General features: G+C 43.6%; 2 protein-coding genes across 18 annotated transcripts in view; one reads left to right on the plus strand and one right to left on the minus strand.

The window, feature by feature from the left end:
• Positions 1-13: 13 nt before the first annotated feature.
• On the minus strand, positions 14-7,123 carry LOC309631754 (uncharacterized protein; the record flags this gene model as incomplete). Of its 15 annotated transcripts, none has more annotated exons than XR_014246499.1 (5): positions 2,940-3,749; positions 3,838-3,928; positions 4,080-4,153; positions 4,749-4,779; positions 6,819-7,123. XR_014246499.1 is itself a non-coding variant. In XM_082398665.1 (4 exons), 3 exons carry the CDS (start codon positions 7,121-7,123, stop codon positions 4,103-4,105), a joined length of 387 nt encoding a protein of 128 aa, XP_082254791.1. In that variant the 3' UTR covers positions 14-2,741; positions 4,080-4,102. The 15 variants fall into 15 exon arrangements, 1 of the variants encoding a protein (XP_082254791.1); XR_014246500.1 differs by having other exon boundaries at positions 4,027-4,153; XR_014246503.1 differs by lacking the exon at positions 4,080-4,153 and adding an exon at positions 6,213-6,531.
• Positions 7,124-7,949: 826 nt separating this feature from the next.
• TOMM7 (translocase of outer mitochondrial membrane 7) overlaps positions 7,950-18,512 on the plus strand; it is a 36,006-nt gene continuing 25,443 nt past the window's right edge. The window contains exons 1-2 of one of the 3 annotated variants that reach the window (XM_082398686.1): positions 7,950-8,165; positions 8,956-9,065. In XM_082398686.1, coding sequence (XP_082254812.1) covers positions 8,081-8,165; positions 8,956-9,065 — 195 coding nt within the window. In that variant the 5' untranslated portion in view covers positions 7,950-8,080. Of the gene's footprint in view, positions 8,166-8,955; positions 9,066-9,515; positions 9,647-18,512 lie in introns of those variants that run through there. The other 2 variants (XM_082398687.1, XM_082398688.1) reach the window with 2 other exon arrangements.

Genomic DNA, 18,512 nt, shown 5'->3' on the forward strand with positions numbered 1-18,512 from the left:
TGCCCAACAGAAATATAATGCAAATCACATTTATATAATTTTAATAATATATTTCTAAAATATTATCATTTAACTTACAATCAATATAAAACTGAGATTTTACATTCTTTTTTATTGAAGTATAGTTGATTTATAGTATTGTGTTAGGTCCAGGTATATAGCATAGTGACTCGGTATTTTGCAGATTTTATTCCACTCTAGGTTACTATAAGATAATGGGTATAATTTCCTGTGCTATACAGTATATCTTTGTTGCTTATCTATTTTACGTATAGCAACTTGTATCTGTTAATCCCATACCCCTAATTTGTCCCTTCCCACTTCCTTCTCCCCTTTGGTAACCACAAGTTTTGTTTTCTATATCTGTGGAATCTAAAAAATAATACAAATGATTGTAGATGCATTTTTAAAAAATATTAATTCTTCCAAAGCTGATGTTTCTTACACCTCAGCATGTCAATTTGCACTAGACACATTTCAAGTGCTCAATAGCCACATGTGGCTAGTGGCTACTGTACTGGAGTACAGTTTGGACTCTGTGATGATTCCCAAAGTTCCACATATTTCTCCACTATAGGAAGCCTATAAATGATACAATGGGCTCTATTCTGCCGGGTAGTGGGGGTAACATGCCGGAGCATTTGTCCAACTGGAAAATCATTCCATCAACTACAACATTCTTATCCGTTTTCCAGAAACAATTCATGGTGACATACATCAACCTGAACTGACTGGATTTTGTCTGTTTATCTCTGAAACAGATTGATGTGCAGCTGTTCTGGAAATGCAGATGGCAACTGGGGAGGGTACCTCAAGATAATTGGCCCTTGCTGTACAGACAAACTCAAGCAGGGGGCTTTCTAGCCGTGGTTGCATAGTCCCAGATAAGTCACAATTTTATAACAAAATATCAGAATCCGAAATCACAATTTTATAACAAAATATGAGAATCAGAACTTTTCAGTTTATGAACACAAGGTAAATTTTGGAAAGGCAATCCTTATGAGTACAAAATTAAAATAAGCCTTTCATACACATCTCTGGCTGTTTATTTGTTCTCAACATGGCTTTCCTCTTGAGGTGTTATCCCTGACCTTGGCTCACAGGGGTCACTGGTTGACTGACCTTACTACCCTGGTCAAATGCCTCAGTCTTTACTATCTCCAGATCCCCCTGTTTAGTTATCTGGACACCTTCTCTGTTCTACTTCTTCCTTCAAGGTACTTCAGATCATGAGGGAGAAAAAGCATCTTCTCACTTGGGTTCCAGGGAGCCTAGAATGTAAATGACCCTGCCCCCTCCACCTCGTCCATTTAAAATTTATATTCAAGTGCCAAATGACCAACTTGCCAACCGGATTTCCTCTGGCTCCTAGGAAGCTCAGAGCCAAATTGGCGGGAGCCTAAAGCATGAGGTCTAATGGTTTGGTTTTATACCCTGCTCTCTTCTTGCTGAGCTTTTATTCCCTCCTCTAATTATTGTATTGTTTGCTATTTGTTTATAAGCCACCCCAAATCATTCTGGGAATGTGGTGGGGGTATAAATAGATATAATAGTCTCTTTATAGTTTGTCCTAACAATTGAATCTTTCAGATATTGACTCAGATACTGAGTGAGGTTATTTCTTAAAAGAGAGGTTGAGGGAGGCACATTCTAACCAGCTTCATCTTACAAAGTGTCACAGATAAACCACACTGTGTAAGTTCCATAAAGGCAGGAATCATCCATCACAGGACTTAACACACAAGAGAAACACAGTAAATATTTACCAAATTATATAAATACTTGTTTGTGGAACCTCAAATAAAAATACATACCTTAGTTTGGAATATTCACTTGAACTACAAAGACCTGTTTTGTTTTGTTTTTTTTAAATATTTATTTATTTAATTGCACAGGGTCTTAGTTGTGGCATGTGAACTCTTGGTTGCAGCATGCATGTGGGATCTAGTTCCCTGACCAGCGATCCAACCCGGGCCCCCTGCACTGGGAGTGCGGAGTCTTATCCACTGCGCCACCAGGGAAGTCCCAAGACCTGCTTGCTTTTAAGAAACAAAAACTACTTGTTTTTAAAAATGGAATATGCGCATTCCAGAATCTAATTCTGTGACTCAATCTACCTGAACTGACATAGTGATGGCACTACTACCAATACCAGACAAGTGACATCTGGGGAGGTTAGTGACTGGAGTTCTTACGTAAGATTTGACATTTTCAGTGAAACCATAACCAGTGAATAGAATTGTATTCCAATCACATTTTCTTTTATAGTCGTAAAGATTCTCTTCATGACCATAACTCCTCCCTTGGAACTAATAAATCCTCTGAAAACATTTCATTCAGCTCCACATTTGCTTCACTTCTCCTCAGGGCACTTGAGCACAAAAGAATGGCCTGGTAATTTTAATAGTCATGCTGGCCATCTTTTCACTCTTGCTTTAGCTCTTCTCAACATGTAGGTATGTGCTATGCCAAGGAGGGCAAGTTGACTGCAGCCCTGGGACTGGCTGCAACTCACTTTGGTGATCCTAGGCTGTACTTAATCAAGGTGCTAGATAACTCTTGTATTGCCACGGTACAGGGAAGGGAGTTGGGGGGAGATGGAGCAGGTTATGTACCACACCTGGAAGCACAAGGAGGCATCTGCAGGCACTGCTTCATCCTACAGGCAAGATGGCCCAACACAGCTGCCAGTGCCCACGGTCATGGTGGGTAGGGCTCAACAGGCTCCGTGGCTAGACCTGTTACCCACAGGAAAGAACAGTGACTCACAGCCAATACTTGGCCCATCCCTTTTTTTTTTTTTTTTTTTAAGGAAATAACATCTTATTTAACTGTTTATTGCTTGAAATTTTTTTTTGGCCACACTGCACAGTATGTGGAACTTCCCCAACCAGGGATCGAACCAGTGCCCCCTGCAGTGGAAGCTCAGAGCCTCAACCATTGGACCACCAGGGAAGTCCCCATCCCTCTTTTCAAAAACACCCTTGAATATCCCCAGAGAAAAAGTAATCCATGTGACTTATGCATCAAGCTTTGAGATTAACCCAAACCCAATTACTCAGCACCCAGAACCTCACTTACTCCCTAATTCTCACTTAATTCCCTGTTTTAGCCAGTTATCGGCCAAAGCCATTCTAAATTTTGTTGGGTAACAATTTTCACACTTCATTTTCTGCTGCCATGTCGCCACTAGTGTACATTGTCAAGAGATGCAGAGAAAAGTGCCAGGCCACTCACACCCTGCCAAATGGGATTGAAAATGCAGCTGTTAAGACGATGAGTGTGTGCTGTTGCCTGAACCACCCATAAAGAGAACCTGTACACCCTTGATGGGTGAGCATATACACTGATGGTTTCTTGAGTATTTATTTGTGCACGAGTCACTTACATGACCCCACGGTAATTTTGATGTTTTTGCCCCTCTAATCTCAGTAAATCATTCAATTACTGACCTAAGACTGTCTTCCCACAGATTGCATTGGAAATGTCATTAAGATATGCCGGAAAGGGTAAGTTTTTAAAGCCATGTTTATTGAAGTTGAATTTACATTCAGTAAAACTCACTCCAAAATGTGATCAAGGCAATCAGCACCATAATCAAAGTGTAGAGCAGTTCTTCAACACCCCCCTCCCCCCTGCCCCAAACCCTATGCAGCAAACTCCTCCCTGCTCCTTAGGAATCCACTGATCCGTTGTCTGTCAAAGGGGTCAGATTTAATCATCAGAATAATCTATTATAGGAAAAACTGTAAACACAAAAAAACAAGTTTTTAAAAGGATACTTTGAAACATACAATGTTTAGAATAGTCAAAAGTATGGGATTTAGAACTAACCTTTGTAAATTCAAGCAGCTGACAGTTTTCTTAAGATAGCTGTATTGATAGAATAGCTAGTCTAGTTACTATGTTGAGCTTCAGGCTGGGGCTGGTTGGCAGAAAAATGATTTTAAATAGTTTAAATGGAATTGAATTCTACAGAAATTCTCTATGGGGCAGATATATGTTCTTGCAGATATTTGGCACCTTTTCAAAAGTCCTCCCCTGCTACCACCATGAAAGGGACAGTAAGCAAACACCTCTACTCTGTATATATCACTCGTCACATGTTCAAATACACCTTATCTCCTCGAAAAGCTTTCAAGCACCAGCCCTGTAAGAAAAGTATCACAGTAGGTAATTAGAGCAGCAATTACTAAATAAGATGCTATTAAGAAAATACAGTGTCTAGGCCGTGTTCACAAAAGCAGTGCAGGTAAGGAAAATGAATTCCCCAATGTACTACACATTGTCAACACAGGCATAGTAATGTTCTGACATAAAAATGAAAAAAAAAATGTTTTCAACTCAAAATCCTATTTTCCTAATGCTAGCAATTCACCCTCAGCCTCTGGAAGAGTCTAACTCAAAATGGCCACCATCACCAAAGATAAACATCTTGAAAGATTAGATGCCAATCACTTAAAAATCCTTTTTCCCCCCCCTACAACAACCTTTTTCTGGACATAATAAAGTATTACCTATTTACTAGAGCCCCCTCACCACCACCATTTTATTTAAAACATACTTTTTAGAGGTGGGGAGGGGTGTGATTGCACTTAATAAATTCCTACCTATCAAGTTGGCCTCAGGTAAATCCTTTAACCCATCAGAGCAGGATATCCAATCAGATTAGAGTTCTCATCCTTGGCCAAGAATTCTATTCGTATTTATTAACTCAAGCCAAATTCTTTCCATTTGGTCCATACCTGTTTGCCAGCATCTTGAACTGGACTGAGCCTGGTAGGAAATTGAGAAAAACAATGTTAAGAATATCATATGCTAACTTTTTATGGTTTTGTGTGTGTGTATGTGTGTGTTCGGTAAAGAGTCTTTTATTGGGCTACCTACCAGCTACCTTTGATGAATAAAAAGCTACCTTTAAGTAGAGTTACTGTAAAACAGCTACATTCTCCAAACTTCCTGACACTGGGAATCTCCTGTAATTTCCAGCCAGGAGTAAAATAAGTAGTGAACTAAGTGCCAATACTCTGGGAATCCATTTTACAGAAAGTCAGCAGTCATCAACTTTCCAACTTTCCAATCTCCCTGTTACAGTTGCATGGAACATTATCAATTTGGAAAAAAATAAACATGACTGGCAACAGTATTTACCTAGGAAAGAGGGAAACAAACTTTTAACATTTAAAAAAACCAAAGGAAGCCTGAGACTTGCTTACCCAGAGGCGCAGGCAGAGCCCAGGGAGTGGGCAACAGTCCTCAGCACTTGCTCAGTTTCCACAGTCCTTAAACAGACACTGGCTCAGGCTCCTGCTTCCTTGACCTGCTGCCTGGCTCTCTCAGCCCATGTCCCTCTCCCAGAGGGAACCATTTGGCTCAACAGGAATCCCCAACATCTAAACCAATTGTAAAACAAAGCCTGACCACTGCATTTCTCTCTGTGGTAGTGCCATTCACCAGAGATCCAGGTAGTCGGGGCAGGGAAAACTGTGTGTTCCCACCCCATATATATGGCTGGAAAGGGGGTGCCTAGGACAGTTTGCAACGCTGCACCTTGTTTCCTCTTTAAAAGCATGATAAAATTGATGTCCCATTCGGTTTCCTAATTAGTAAAATTAGTTATTTTCTGATCAGTAAAAGGGTCTTTCACCACTGAGGCAAATATGTAAAACACCCCACAATCCTCCCATTTCAAGAGAAGATTACTAAGCGGTACCCATGATAGCTATAACGATTCCTTCATTTCATTCCCTCAACTCTAAATTTAGATCTTTACAAATTTTATTGAATTTGGAGAGTAAACCTTTCTATAGGAATGTATAGCAGTAAAACACAGTAAAAATGCCCACTGATGCTGAAGAGAGCCACACCGAAACTTAGAAACTCTTCCTTCAGACAAACTTTCTCTAGGGCAACCTTTCCTCTTTATCTTGGCGGACACAAGTCAGAACCCCAACGGTGCCGACTTTTTCCCAGGACAGACAAACATAACGAGCCTCACAGCCTAAAAATGTTGGAAGAGGGTCCCATGCTGCATAACGCGGTGACACTCCTGAAAAGTTGGGGGAGAAAATTGCTCCCTCATTAAGGCTCACAGTAGTTAACCGCTCCCGCAAGACTCAACGCCAGACCTTTTAAAGAGCCCAACCGCCGGGCGAAGTGGCAACTGGAAGGCACTTGTGGCGGGGAAGTGTCTGTGTGGGCGAAATTACCTCCGTTTCTTGCCAACACCGGAATTAACACTGCTCCACAATGAAGCTTAAAAGTGTTTCAGGCCCGCGATCTTAACCCGCTTCCTAAACTGGCCGTTCCGGGATCGTCAGAGCCACCGGACGGGCGGGGGCCCCGCGTGCGCCTAGAACACGGACACCGTCCCGGGCTCTGCGCCTCCGTCCTGGGTCAGTTTCATTCTCGAAGTTTTGTTTGTTGTTGTTTTCTTTTTTCATTGCAAAAGGAGCTTGAAGCTCCCTGTGGCCCGGATCCCTTGGGCGTCGGGGTCACAGGTACATAAGGTGCCAGGCGCCTCGGCCCCTGGGAGGAAAAGGGGGCCCTTAGGCGCCAGGAGGGTCATTCCCGGGGAGGAAGCGTCCCGGCACACTGAGGACGTCCCCGCCCCAGAGGTGCTCTCACAGCAGCTCCCCTGGGGGCTGGGAGGCCTCTCCCGAGGGGGTGCCGAGCTGGGGCCGAACCCGAGTCCCAGCCGCCCAGACGGAGCGGGCCCGGGGATAGGAGGGGCGCGCGCGCCCGGTAAGCGCCACTGGAAAGACCCCCAGGCCACGTGGCGGGCTCTGACATCGAGCTAGTTGGAAACCACTTACCGAGTCGTGCGCCGAGGCCGAAAGGGGAGGGGAAGGGAGAGACCCAGTTTAAGAGGGGCCCGGGCGGTCAGCACCCAGCGGCAGCCAACCAAAAAGTTGCCCCAGCGCCCCGCCCGGCCCGGCCCCGGCCCAGCATCAGGCCGAGCACCCGCCCCGCCAGTGGCGCCCGGAGGCCCTCGCGCGCCCCCTGCCGGCGGCCTGGGGCAAGCGGGGCAGGCGGCGGCCGCCCGGGTCTCCCCCAGCTCGGGCCACGGGCCGACCGACCGAACTTCCGCCTCAGAGCCCTTCCGAAGCGTGGTGTCCATTTACCTCGCGGCAGGTTCGACGGAGCTCCTGGCACCCTAATAATGTTAGATATTTATGTCCGTTTCCACTTCCCCCACCTCAAGTATCCCATGCTCTCCCCCAGGGGGGTCTGCAAGCCACCAGAAGTCCCCAGCCTTGCTTTTTTTAAAAAACTATTTTTAAAAAATGAACTTATTTATTCATTTTTGGCTGCGTTGGGTCTTCGTTGTTGCACGTGGGGTGGGCTTTCTCTAGTTGCGGCGAGCGGGGGCTACTCTTTGTTGCCTTGCGCGGGCTTCTCATTGTGGTGGCTTCTCTTGTTGCAGAGCACAGGCTCTAGGCACGCAGGCTTAAGTAGTTGTGACTCGCGGGCTCTAGAGCGCAGGCTCAGTAGTTGTGGTGCACAGGCTTAGTTGCTCCGCGGCATGTGGGATCTTCCCAGACCAGGGGTCGAACCTGTGCCCCCTGCATTGGCAGGCGGATTCCTAACCACTGTGCCACCCCAAGCCTTGCTTTTATATTTGGTTTTATCCTTAATCTGTCCCTGGTATTTTGAGATTTGAGGCTTCCTAGGTACTGGAGCACTTGAGATCATTTTGGTTGGAGGGACTGTAGAGGGCAACAAATATTTACTGAGTGCCCACTCAGTGGTAGGCACCGTGATCCGTGCTGTGAAGTTGAATGAGAAACTGCCCTTGCCCTCAAGAAACATAAAGTGGTACAAACCTATGCAATGTGCCAAGGGCCTAGCACAAAGCCACCAAGCCCAGCCTGCTAAGGGGATCAGGGAAGGCTTCCTGGAGGAGGGGTGTACCTAGGCTGAGTCTAGCATTACTAGCAGGAAGCTGGCTTCACGATATAGGAGAAGCCAAGAGAGTTAAAGAAGAATCATAGAGTAGAGGGACTTTTAGATCATACAGAGCTTCTGGTGGAGTAGAGCCCACCTTAGGGTGTTCTCCAAAAGCAGACTTGTCTTGATGATGGAATGTAAGCTCCATGAGAACTTGCTTTCCCACTCTACTGGCTCCTCTGAATTCAGCATAGTGCCTGGAACATATTCAGGTAAGTGGGAAATGACTCCAGGGAAAGAGATTCGCCATTGATCCCCTGCAGTAGTTGAATATTCATACTATAAAACTCTTCAAGGCTCATAGTGATGGTAGTGGTGGGGTCTTATCCCAGAATGTAGCTTTTTTGGGTCACCTTGAGTATGAATTTATCCCTGCATTCCCGGTACATGACCTAGAGCTTGGTGCACTGTCAATGCTTGATGAAACCTGCTGTATTTCCTTTCTTGGTGTGTCTTTGGCCTGCCTTTCACACATGTGATGAACTACTTGTAGAACAAGGCATCCCGAGCCCCCGGGAGGTGTTGGGCACTTCTCTGGCTAGTTTTGCTGCTGCTAACTCACCCCCGACCCCGGCTCCCCATGCCATGTCTCTTTGTGGAGGAACTTCTGTGGGATAATGCCCTGAGCTTCTGTCCACCCTTTCCTCATTCCCTTACAGCAGAGGAAGGCATTTCAATAAAATCCTGTTCTAACATGAATTTTGAGAGCATGCAAAATAGGCTTGTTGGCATCCGTCCTCCACCTGTTTCCTGTTTTCAAGATTCTAATGTTCTCTGATGGGAGGGGGAGACGGGGGTAAGAAGTGACCATTTGGAATCCATTGAGGGTTTTCTTGGTTCAGTGTATAGTCACTTGGGAACATGAAGTGTCACTCCCTTAAACTCTGTGCTTTTTCCATAGTCCAAACTGAATAAAAGATAGTATTTCTTACTAACCCTGCAATAACATGGTCATGCATTTTACTCATTTTAAATTTTTGGCCCACACGTATGTTACGGCAGGTGATGTCCAACGGCTCATCTTTCTCAGAGAAGAGCAAGTCCATCAGAAGGCTGTGAGCTGTGAAGATTCATGTTCTTTTTCTTCCCTCGCTGCCCAGGATCAGTATAAGGTAATGGTGAGCCAAGGTCTAGACGGGGAAAGGGAGTAGAACAAACTCAGCTCTGAAGTCACTATCTTGTCAGTAGTAAAGCTAACACCTTCATTTCCCTTCTGTATCTTATCTTGAGTTGGTTCTGAAGGTGGAAAGGCAAGAAAGCACATTATTTGTCACCCTCCCCCAACCCTTATTCCCAGGAGATCCTAAGACTCATTTGTTCTCAATGGACTAACATCACACACAGAGCTGGGACATTTGCTCTCACAGATTAATTGGCCCATCCATTTTCTTTTGTCTCTGTGTTTAGTGCGCATTTTATTGTGTCGTTGTAGAGTCAGGAGATAAAGCAACTGCAGACATCATTTATGATTTAAACGGCAATTCCAGTTGGGTAACATTTTAATTGGCGTCGTTGGGCCATTTGCCACATGCAGGTCTCTGCCCAGCAGCCTGCCTTTTCCAAGCAGCTGTAGGCTTGTTTTCAAGCCAAGAGAGAATGTCTGCTCTCACGGAGGCCTGCTGGTTTCATTTGCCTAAATAGAAGTGGATGATGGCTGAAATGTGGCTGATTTTAGCAATCAGAGGGTGTACAGGTAAGCATCCTGGAAGCACTGGGATACAGGTGTGCTTGTTTCTGACCCCTTACATTGGTACAAAACAGACTATTAAAACAATGCTCTCTCGATTGCCATGTACTCACTGCCATATTTAAAATGAATAACCAACAAGGATCTACTGTATAGCACAGGGAACTCTGTTCAATATCATGTAACAACCTAAATGGGAAAAGAATTTGAAAAAGAATAGATACATGTATGTGTATAACTGAATCACTTTGCTGTACACCTGAAACCAACACAACATTGTTAATCAATTGTACTCCAATATAGAATAAAAAGTTAAAAAAAAAAAAATGCCCTCTCAGGTTTGTTGCCTACAAACCTGAGCCTTGTTGTTCACAAGACTTCTAGGAAATATAGGAATAAAGGTATAAAATACATTTCTATTTTGTATTTATATTCAATATATCAAATATATCACCTTTATTGATAAGCATGATCTAGTTGTAAAACAAGTAAATAAAAACATCCTTTAACTTCATATTCTTCTGCAACTAACCCTTCATTTCTTTTTCTCTTGATATCAAGACTCCTCAAAAGCACTGTCTTTATTTGTCTCAAATTCCTCTCCTCCATTCTTTTCTGAATCTAATTATGTTGGGCAGCCTCTGAGATGGTCCCCAATGGCCCCATCTCCTGCTCTTCATGGCCTTGCATAATTCCCTCCCCTTGAGTGTGGGCTGGACCTGTTGAATTTCTTCCAATGAATAGAATACAGCAAAAATGATGGGATGGCCTATGAAAAGATGCTCCCTGTTTTATATCACTAGGGAATTGCAAATTAAAACAGCAATGAGGTACCATTATATATCTATTAGAATAACTAAATTCCAGAATACTGACAACACCAAATGGTAGTGAGGATGTAGAAAAATAGGAACTCTCATTCGTTGCTGGTGGGAATGCAACATGGTACAGCCACTTTGGAAGACAGTTGGGACAGAGAATAATTGCAGATGAGCTTTGTTTAGTTGTATATTTATGGGATTGTTCAAATCAACATTGCCAAGTTTAAGTTTCAAGAGGTAGGAATTATGACTGCTTAATTTCTGCGTATAAATTCCAGGCTGCCTGAACCTCATGTAGGAGGTTGCCAATAAATGCCTTTCATAGGAGTGATGGTAAATATGTGAAGCCACTTGACTGCAATGTCCTTTCTGATTAACACATATTTATGACCCACATTTGGAAGCCTGGAAATTGCTTCCAGGCTCATCCAAATCTGTTCTGGGTAACTGAATGCAGCAATGGCACGAACAGCTTCTCCTAAATCATGCTTTAAGCTTTAGAAAAATTATAATGGAACAGTGCATAATCCTTTTGGTCTCTCCAGCGATGTACTTAAACATGTGTTTCCTTCCTACCCTTTGCCGTGACTAAACATCTGTGCAACCATGACCATACCACATTAAAGGAAAGCAACAGATCCTTTTAGCTTCTCTTGCTGTTCATGCTGTGTCCTCTCTCCTCTCCTTCCCAAAGTAGCCTTCGAGTGGGGGGCAGCAGCATCACAAATCCTCAGTCGAGAGCAGAGTTAGTCTAGATTTTTTTCCATTGCTGATCTGCATTCCCTTATGAGCCCGTGTTCTGCTAGATAGGGCTCGAGGTGCCAAGGGGGCTTTACATTTTAGTCGAGTCAAGTAAATTTACTCAGATTCAATCATTTAAACAGGCTTTTAGGGGGAACGTTGAGTCTTTTTTTGTAGAAAGGCCCCGTCTTTCTGGTTTCTGCTCCCCTTCCCTTCTCTCCATGGCGCCTGGCGAATGCATGTGGGGAGGTGCTTATGGCCCCGGAAGGGAGGCAGATGACACAGAAGGATCTTCTGCGTTGCAGCTGGCCTTTGCTTGGACAGTGACCACTGTAATGGGACTGTTTCTAGCCCTGGTCTTCTCCGGGGTTTGCTGTTGAAGACCTGGGACCTGGTCACTCATGATCACACTTGCTTGTGGCTTGGCCAGGCCTTGGGAATCTGCCCTGGTCAACTCCAGTGGCACCTGCCCTGGCCACCCTGTTCCAAGCCTAGCCCCCTGCCCCCCCACTGCTTTTTATTTTTATTTTTTTAAACACTGCTTTCTATAAAATAGAAATAGGTATATTATATCTATAATAGAAATAGATAGCACGTATTTATTTATCTATCCGTCTCTCTCTCAGCTGGCTTCTAAGTCCCTTTCAAGATGATTTACTTAGAGGTCTCCTGTCCTCTTCTCTATCTCTGTCTGTATCTCCCTCTCCTTCTCCACACCCAAACCTAAACCCATACCCATACCTGTACCAATCTATGTCGATTAAAAATATGGACTCTAAAATTCAACTTCCTGGGTTCAAATCCTTGTTCTGTTACTTATTAGCTGTGTGCACTTGGACAAGTTACTTAGCCTGCCTATGCCTTGGTTTCCTTACTTGTAAAATGGGGATAATAATAGCACCTACCGTATAGGTTGTGATAAAAATAAAATGAGTTATTATATGGAAAGGGTTTAGAAATGGATCTGACACGTGGAAAGCACCACCTGAGTATTTGCTGCTTTTTAAAAATTATTGATTGCCTCCCCAGCAGAATATAAAGTCCATGAAGGCAGAAACTTTGTCTGTCTTTTTTACTGTTATGTCTCTTTGTCCTTCGGCAGTGTCTGACCCACAGCAGGCACTTAGTAACTATTTGTTGGATGAATGAATAAATGAACGTATGGAGAAACAAAAAAGAACAACACAATCTATTTCAAAAACTGTTACCATCCTTGCACATTCCCTCTAGTAAAAGTTGATGTCCCTCTCAAGGTGATTTCCTCCTGTTTAGGGTTCTCCTATCCTCCAGGAAGCTGAGAACTAAGTTTTAGCTTTTTTCTTTTTTTTTTTGGCTGTACCACGTGGATTATGGGATTTTAGTCTCCTGACCAGGGATCAAACCCAGGCCCTTAGCAGTGAGAGTGCAGAGTCCTAACCACTGGGCCCCGAGGGAATTCCCTTGGTTTTGGTCTTTAATGGAACTTTCTATCCCCAGACTACCTTATCCCAGGGCCTCCGATCTTGTTGGGTAACCTGGTCCTGGGGAAAGTCTCCCCCCTTGACCCTCAGAGGTTCCTCCTCTTTCTTCACAAAGCTTTGGCTACTTCCTCACATTGATACTAACACTCTTCTTTCCTGCTCCAGGTGGAGTAGGGGGTACTTAGAGTTATCACATCTTGTGCCTGTGTACGTGTGTGTGTGTGTGTGTGTGTGTGTGTGTGTTTGTGAGGGAAGGCAGAGGATAAAGAGCAGCTCTCACAGCTTAAAAGCAGCCATTTTCCCACCCTGCCTTCCTTCTTCCTCCTGTGATGGTATCTTTCTAGTATCTGGCCTTACCTTGTCTGGCTTGAGAGAGAATTGGAGCCGGTTCTCCCCAGAGCCCTGTGGCATTAACCACTTAACTCTCCTGATGCCCTAGGTCCTGCATTAATAGCTGGAGGCTTTCATTTCAAGTAAGCCCCAGGTCACTCCATTAGCGGTGGGAGTTGCCACTGATGGAAATGAGCTTCCTTTTTGGTTAAGAGGCTCAGAATCCAACTGAATGTGAATTGTGATGAATTCTACTCTCACCACTCTTTCTTCTGCTGGCTTTCCTCTCTCTGCCTTGGCAAGACAGGCCCCTTTACAGGACTGGGTTCAAGATGACTTGGCTATTTAATTTTTAAACTAGGAGTTTGTAATCAGCCCACAGGGCATGGAAGTGAGCCCCACGTGTAGTAGGGGAGGGTGTGACCACCATCTGGTCCCACCCTAGCGAAGCGTTAGGGCTCTACCTTCTTGGGCATTAAGGGTCCCAATTCTGTGAAGGGGTGTCCTGGGGCACCAAAGGTGAGCTCACACATGACAGTTTGGAAAGGCTCCGCAAAGTCTTGGTGCATGAGTGGGTTTTCTTCTGCTGGAAAAACCACAGGCATGATGCAAGCCCCTGCTGACAGAGGCCCTCACCCTACAGCAAAAAAGGAATGATTAAATTGACTTTTCCATCTGTGTGCTCCCAAGGGCGTAGGCTGGTTTGCAGATGTTGGCCTGAGGTTTAGGTTCCTGTGGCCTGAGCTGGAGAGGCCCCCCTCTTCTCGTTGCCAGGGTTTTATATTATTAATTAATTGGTTCTTTTTAAGGCATTGAGAGAGGGGTTCTCTCTGGGAGAAAGATATATAAAATTTTCTGCCATTAAAAAAACATTTTCCTCTTCTGAGGGATTGTACATACCTGCTACTGGGAGAGATTTCCATTAGAAGACGGAGTAATGGTTATTTAATAAGATGTTACTCATGCCAGCTTCTTAGCTCTCTGCTGAGGTCACTTATGTTTCAAAAGTCTGAGTGGTGGAGAATCCCTGCTCCTCCATCTCCCTGTCTTAGGAGGGGCAAACAGAGGGTCTTCTGTGGTGGAGCTCTGTGGATGTGACATGGCCACTGCTTCCAAACGGATGAGGTGACCCAACCTTCTCTTTTAAAAACCAAAACTGCTGACTGTGTTGCCCTCTAATTTCAACGTTTCTTTCTTCATTTGGGGTCCTGAAAGGGGAACTTCCAGTAGAAATGTTACTCTGTAGCGGACATGCATTAGAAGAGAGAAATGTATTAGTGATGTTGAAGAACCTTTTGTATTTTTGTTCATCTCCCTTAGTTTTATTAGAAACAGAAAACAGGCTCTTAGGAACTCTGGTGGCACGTATCCCCTGACGTGTATTGTGTATGTTAGGAAAGTAAATAAAATCAGGGAAATGGACTCGAGAGAGATGGAGGAGGTGGGTTCTATGTTAGACAGATGGTCAGGGCATGCCCTTCTGAGAGACAGTATTTCTGAAGAGACCTGAAGGCAATGAGGGGCTGAGCCGTGGGAAGAGCATTCCAGGCAGAGGGCACAGAAGTGCGAAGGCCCCGAGCTGGGGAGGTAGGAGCACGGCGATCTCCTGATAGGATCCCTGCAACCCGGTGCCCCAGAGCAGGCCCTCTTTCCAAGTCAGGGTTCCTGGCCCCCATCTCTGACTTCCTTCCCCACCCGCCAGACCTCGCCCAGGTCTCCTGGAAGCAGGGCCTCTTCCTCGTCTTCTCTTTCCCAGACTCCACTGCTCTGGTGTTAGCTCTGTACCCTGCTCCCCCGCTTCTCCCCACACCTGATTTCACTAAAGCACTCGTGGAAATTTTTTCTAAACACCTAAAGTTGACTGTTGCCATTTCTTTTCGCTTCAGCCATAACAGTCGTGCTTCCCTTCGAAGCGGTGTGACTCTTCACACCCACAAGGCAAGGGGTGGGAGGTGGGACATAAAGAATAAGAGTTGCCACCTTGGCTTTTCACCCCACTCTCCACCCTTAGTGCCTGAAGGGCTGGTGTGTGTACCTTTCCGCTGACAAACCCGTCTTCTGGAATTGGGACCTGTGACTTCCCAGTTTCCACGAGCAGCCGCTTTGTTCTCACTCCTCATCTTACATGATTCACGTGCAGAATCTGACACTTGTAAGGCTTCCAGAAACTGCCTCACCGACTAACTGGTTGACTTGTTAATTCACAGTGTGTACGTTGAACGCCAGCCATGAGAGGCGCTGCTGCAGACCCTGGGTATGGAGGTGAAGCACACGCCCCCCCGTTCCAGGAGGATTTATAATCCCAGGGCGGTCACAGCCAGCCACGGGGCAGTGGAGCCGACAGGAGGCGCTGAGGGAGTGCATGGAAGGGGTCCCTCGCCCGGCCGGGGGCTGGGTTGGGGGGGGTCTCCTTAGACCCCTGAGCGCAGGCGTGCTTTGACTGATTTCACACAGCCCCGGTTCTCCCCCTGCCTGAACTTCCTGCTCCACCTGGCTGCCTCTGTCTCTTTGTTCTAGCCTCTCAACTGGGTGTTGAAAAAAATTATTTTATTCTAGTATAGTTGATTCACAATGTTGTGTTAGTTTCTGGTCTATGGCAAAGTGATTCAGTTATACATATATATTCTTTTTTTTTTTTTTTCCACACACACACTGTATTTTATTTTTACAAGAGATAAATAGACTGACACCAAGCATTGTACATGGATGACCACAACAAAAGCAACAATGATTGCAATTACCAAACATGAAACACACTCATACTATGTCATAATATTGACCTTCAGTCCAGTAATCCTCCACTGTAACAGCTCCTTTACTTTGCAGTGAAAATTGATTTGTATATTCTTTGCCTCTGACTCCTTGTGGGATTTTTTCTTTTTTTAAATTCAAACAGAAAGTCACAAAAATTATACTCATCCTCATCAGTTCACTCAGTCCCATGTAATTAATTTTTTTTTTATCTTGATCTTTTGTTAGCACTTTTATGAGCTCATCAGTTTTTCATTAGAGTTCTGAAAATGCTTATTCATTCAATTCAGCAGTACAGTCAGTTACCAGAAACCTGTACTTGTCAGAGTCTTTTCCATGAATTTCCTGAAGATGAAACCCTTTTATAGGAACATATTTACAAAAGCATCAGAGTACACCCAGAACTGTCTGTAAATGACAAAAGACTTAAAAATGACCACGGTTAAAGATTTGATGAAAGTTCATAATAATGCAGTTAACAAGAAAATTAGTTATTTCTGAGATATACATTTTAAAGTAATAACTAGGATTATGACCTATAACATTATACCAGAACATATAAGATTTTTAGAAATTTCATGTAATGTCTGAAACATTTATATTAACATATTTCCATACAAATAACCCAATGAAAGTTTAGTATTAGTTGTTTTGTTTGTTTGTTTGTTTATACTGCAGGTTCTTATTAGTCGTCAATTTTATACACATCAGTGTATACATGTCAATCCCAATCGCCCAATTCAGCACACCACCATCCCCACCCCACCGCAGTTTTCCCCCCTTGGTGTCCATATGTCTGTTCTCTACATTTGTATCTCAACTTCTGCCCTGCAAACCGGCTCATCTGTACCATTTTTCTAGGTTCCACATACATGCGTTAATATACGATATTTGTTTTTCTCTTTCTGACTTACTTCACTCTGTATGACAGTCTCTAGATCCATCCACGTCTCAACAAATGACTCAATTTCGTTCCTTTTTATGGCTGAGTAATATTCCACTGTATATATGTACCACAACTTCTTTATCCATTCGTCTGTCGATGGGCATTTAGGTTGCTTCCATGACCTGGCTATTGTAAATAGTGCTGCAATGAACATTCGGGTGCATGTGTCTTTTTGAATTACGGTTTTCTCTGGGTATATGCCCAATAGTGGGATTGCTGGGTCATATGGTAATTCTATTTTTAGTTTTTTAGGGAACCTCCATATTGTTCTCCATAGTGGCTGTATCAATTTACATTCCCACCAACAGTGCAAGAGGGTTCCCTTTTCTCCACACCCTCTCCAGCATTTGTTGTTTGTAGATTTTCTGATGATGCCCATTCTAACTGCTGTGAGGTGATACCTCATTGTAGTTTTGATCTGCATTTCTCTAATAATTAGTGATGTTGAGCAGCTTTTCATGTGCTTCGTGGCCGTCTGTATGTCTTCTTTGGAGAAATGTCTATTTAGGTCTTCTGCCCATTTTTGGATTGGGGTGTTTGTTTCTTTAATATTGAGCTGAATGAGCTGTTTATATATTTTGGAGATTAATCCTTTGTCCGTTGATTCGTTTGCAAATATTTTCTCCCATTCTGAGGGTTGTCTTTTCGTCTTGTTTATGGTTTCCTTTGCTGTGCAAAAGCTTTGAAGTTTCATTAGATCCCATTTGTTTATTTTTGTTTTTATTTCCATTACTCTAGGAGGTGGATCAAAAAAGATCTTGCTGTGATTTATGTCAAAGAGTGTTCTTCCTATGTTTTCCTCTAAGAGTTTTATAGTGTCCAGGCTTATATTTAGGTCTCTAATCCATTTTGAGTTTATTTTTGTGTATGGTGTTAGGGAGTATTCTAATTTCATTCTTTTACATGTAGCTGTCCAGTTTTCCCAGCACCACTTATTGAAGAGACTGTCTTTTCTCCATTATATATCCTTGCCTCCTTTGTCATAGATTAGTTGACCATAGGTGCATGGGTTTATCTCTGGGCTTTCTATCTTGTTCCATTGATCTATGTTTCTGTTTTTGTGCCAGTACCATATTGTCTTGATTACTGTAGCTTTGTAGTATAGTCTGAAGTCAGGGAGTCTGATTCCTCCAGCTCCGTTTTTTTCCCTCAAGACTGCTTTGGCTATTCGGGGTCTTTTGTGTCTCCATACAAATTTTAAGATTATTTTCTTCTAGTTCCATAAAAAATGCCATTGGTAATTTGATATGGATTGCATTGAATCTGTAGATTGCTTTGGGTAGTATAGTCATTTTCACAATATTGATTCTTCCAATCCAAGAACATGGTATATCTCTCCATCTGTTGGTATCACCTTTAATTTCTTTCATCAGTGTCTTATAGTTTTCTGCATACAGGTCTTTTGTCTCCCTGGGTAGGTTTATTCCTAGGTATTTTATTCTTTTTGTTGCAATGGTAAATGGGAGTGTTTCCATAATTTCTCTTTCAGATTTTTCATCATTAGTGTATAGGAATGCAAGAGATTTCTGTGCATTAATTTTGTATCCTGCAACTTTACCATATTCATTAATTAGCTCTAGCAGTTTTCTGGTGGCAGTTTTAGGATTCTCTATGTATAGTATCATGTCATCTGCAAACAGTGACAGTTTTACTTCTTCTTTTCCAATTTGTATTCCTTTTATTTCTTTTTCTTCTCTGATTGCCGTGGCTAGGACTTCCAGAGCTATGTTGAATAGTAGTGGTGAGAGTGGACATCCTTGTCTCGTTCCTGATCTTAGAGGAAATGCTTTCAGTTTTTCACCGTTGAGAATGATGTTTGCTGT

Source organism: Balaenoptera borealis (assembly GCF_965194805.1).
Source record: "Balaenoptera borealis genome assembly, chromosome: 7".
NCBI classification, from domain to species: Eukaryota; Metazoa; Chordata; class Mammalia; order Artiodactyla; family Balaenopteridae; genus Balaenoptera; species Balaenoptera borealis.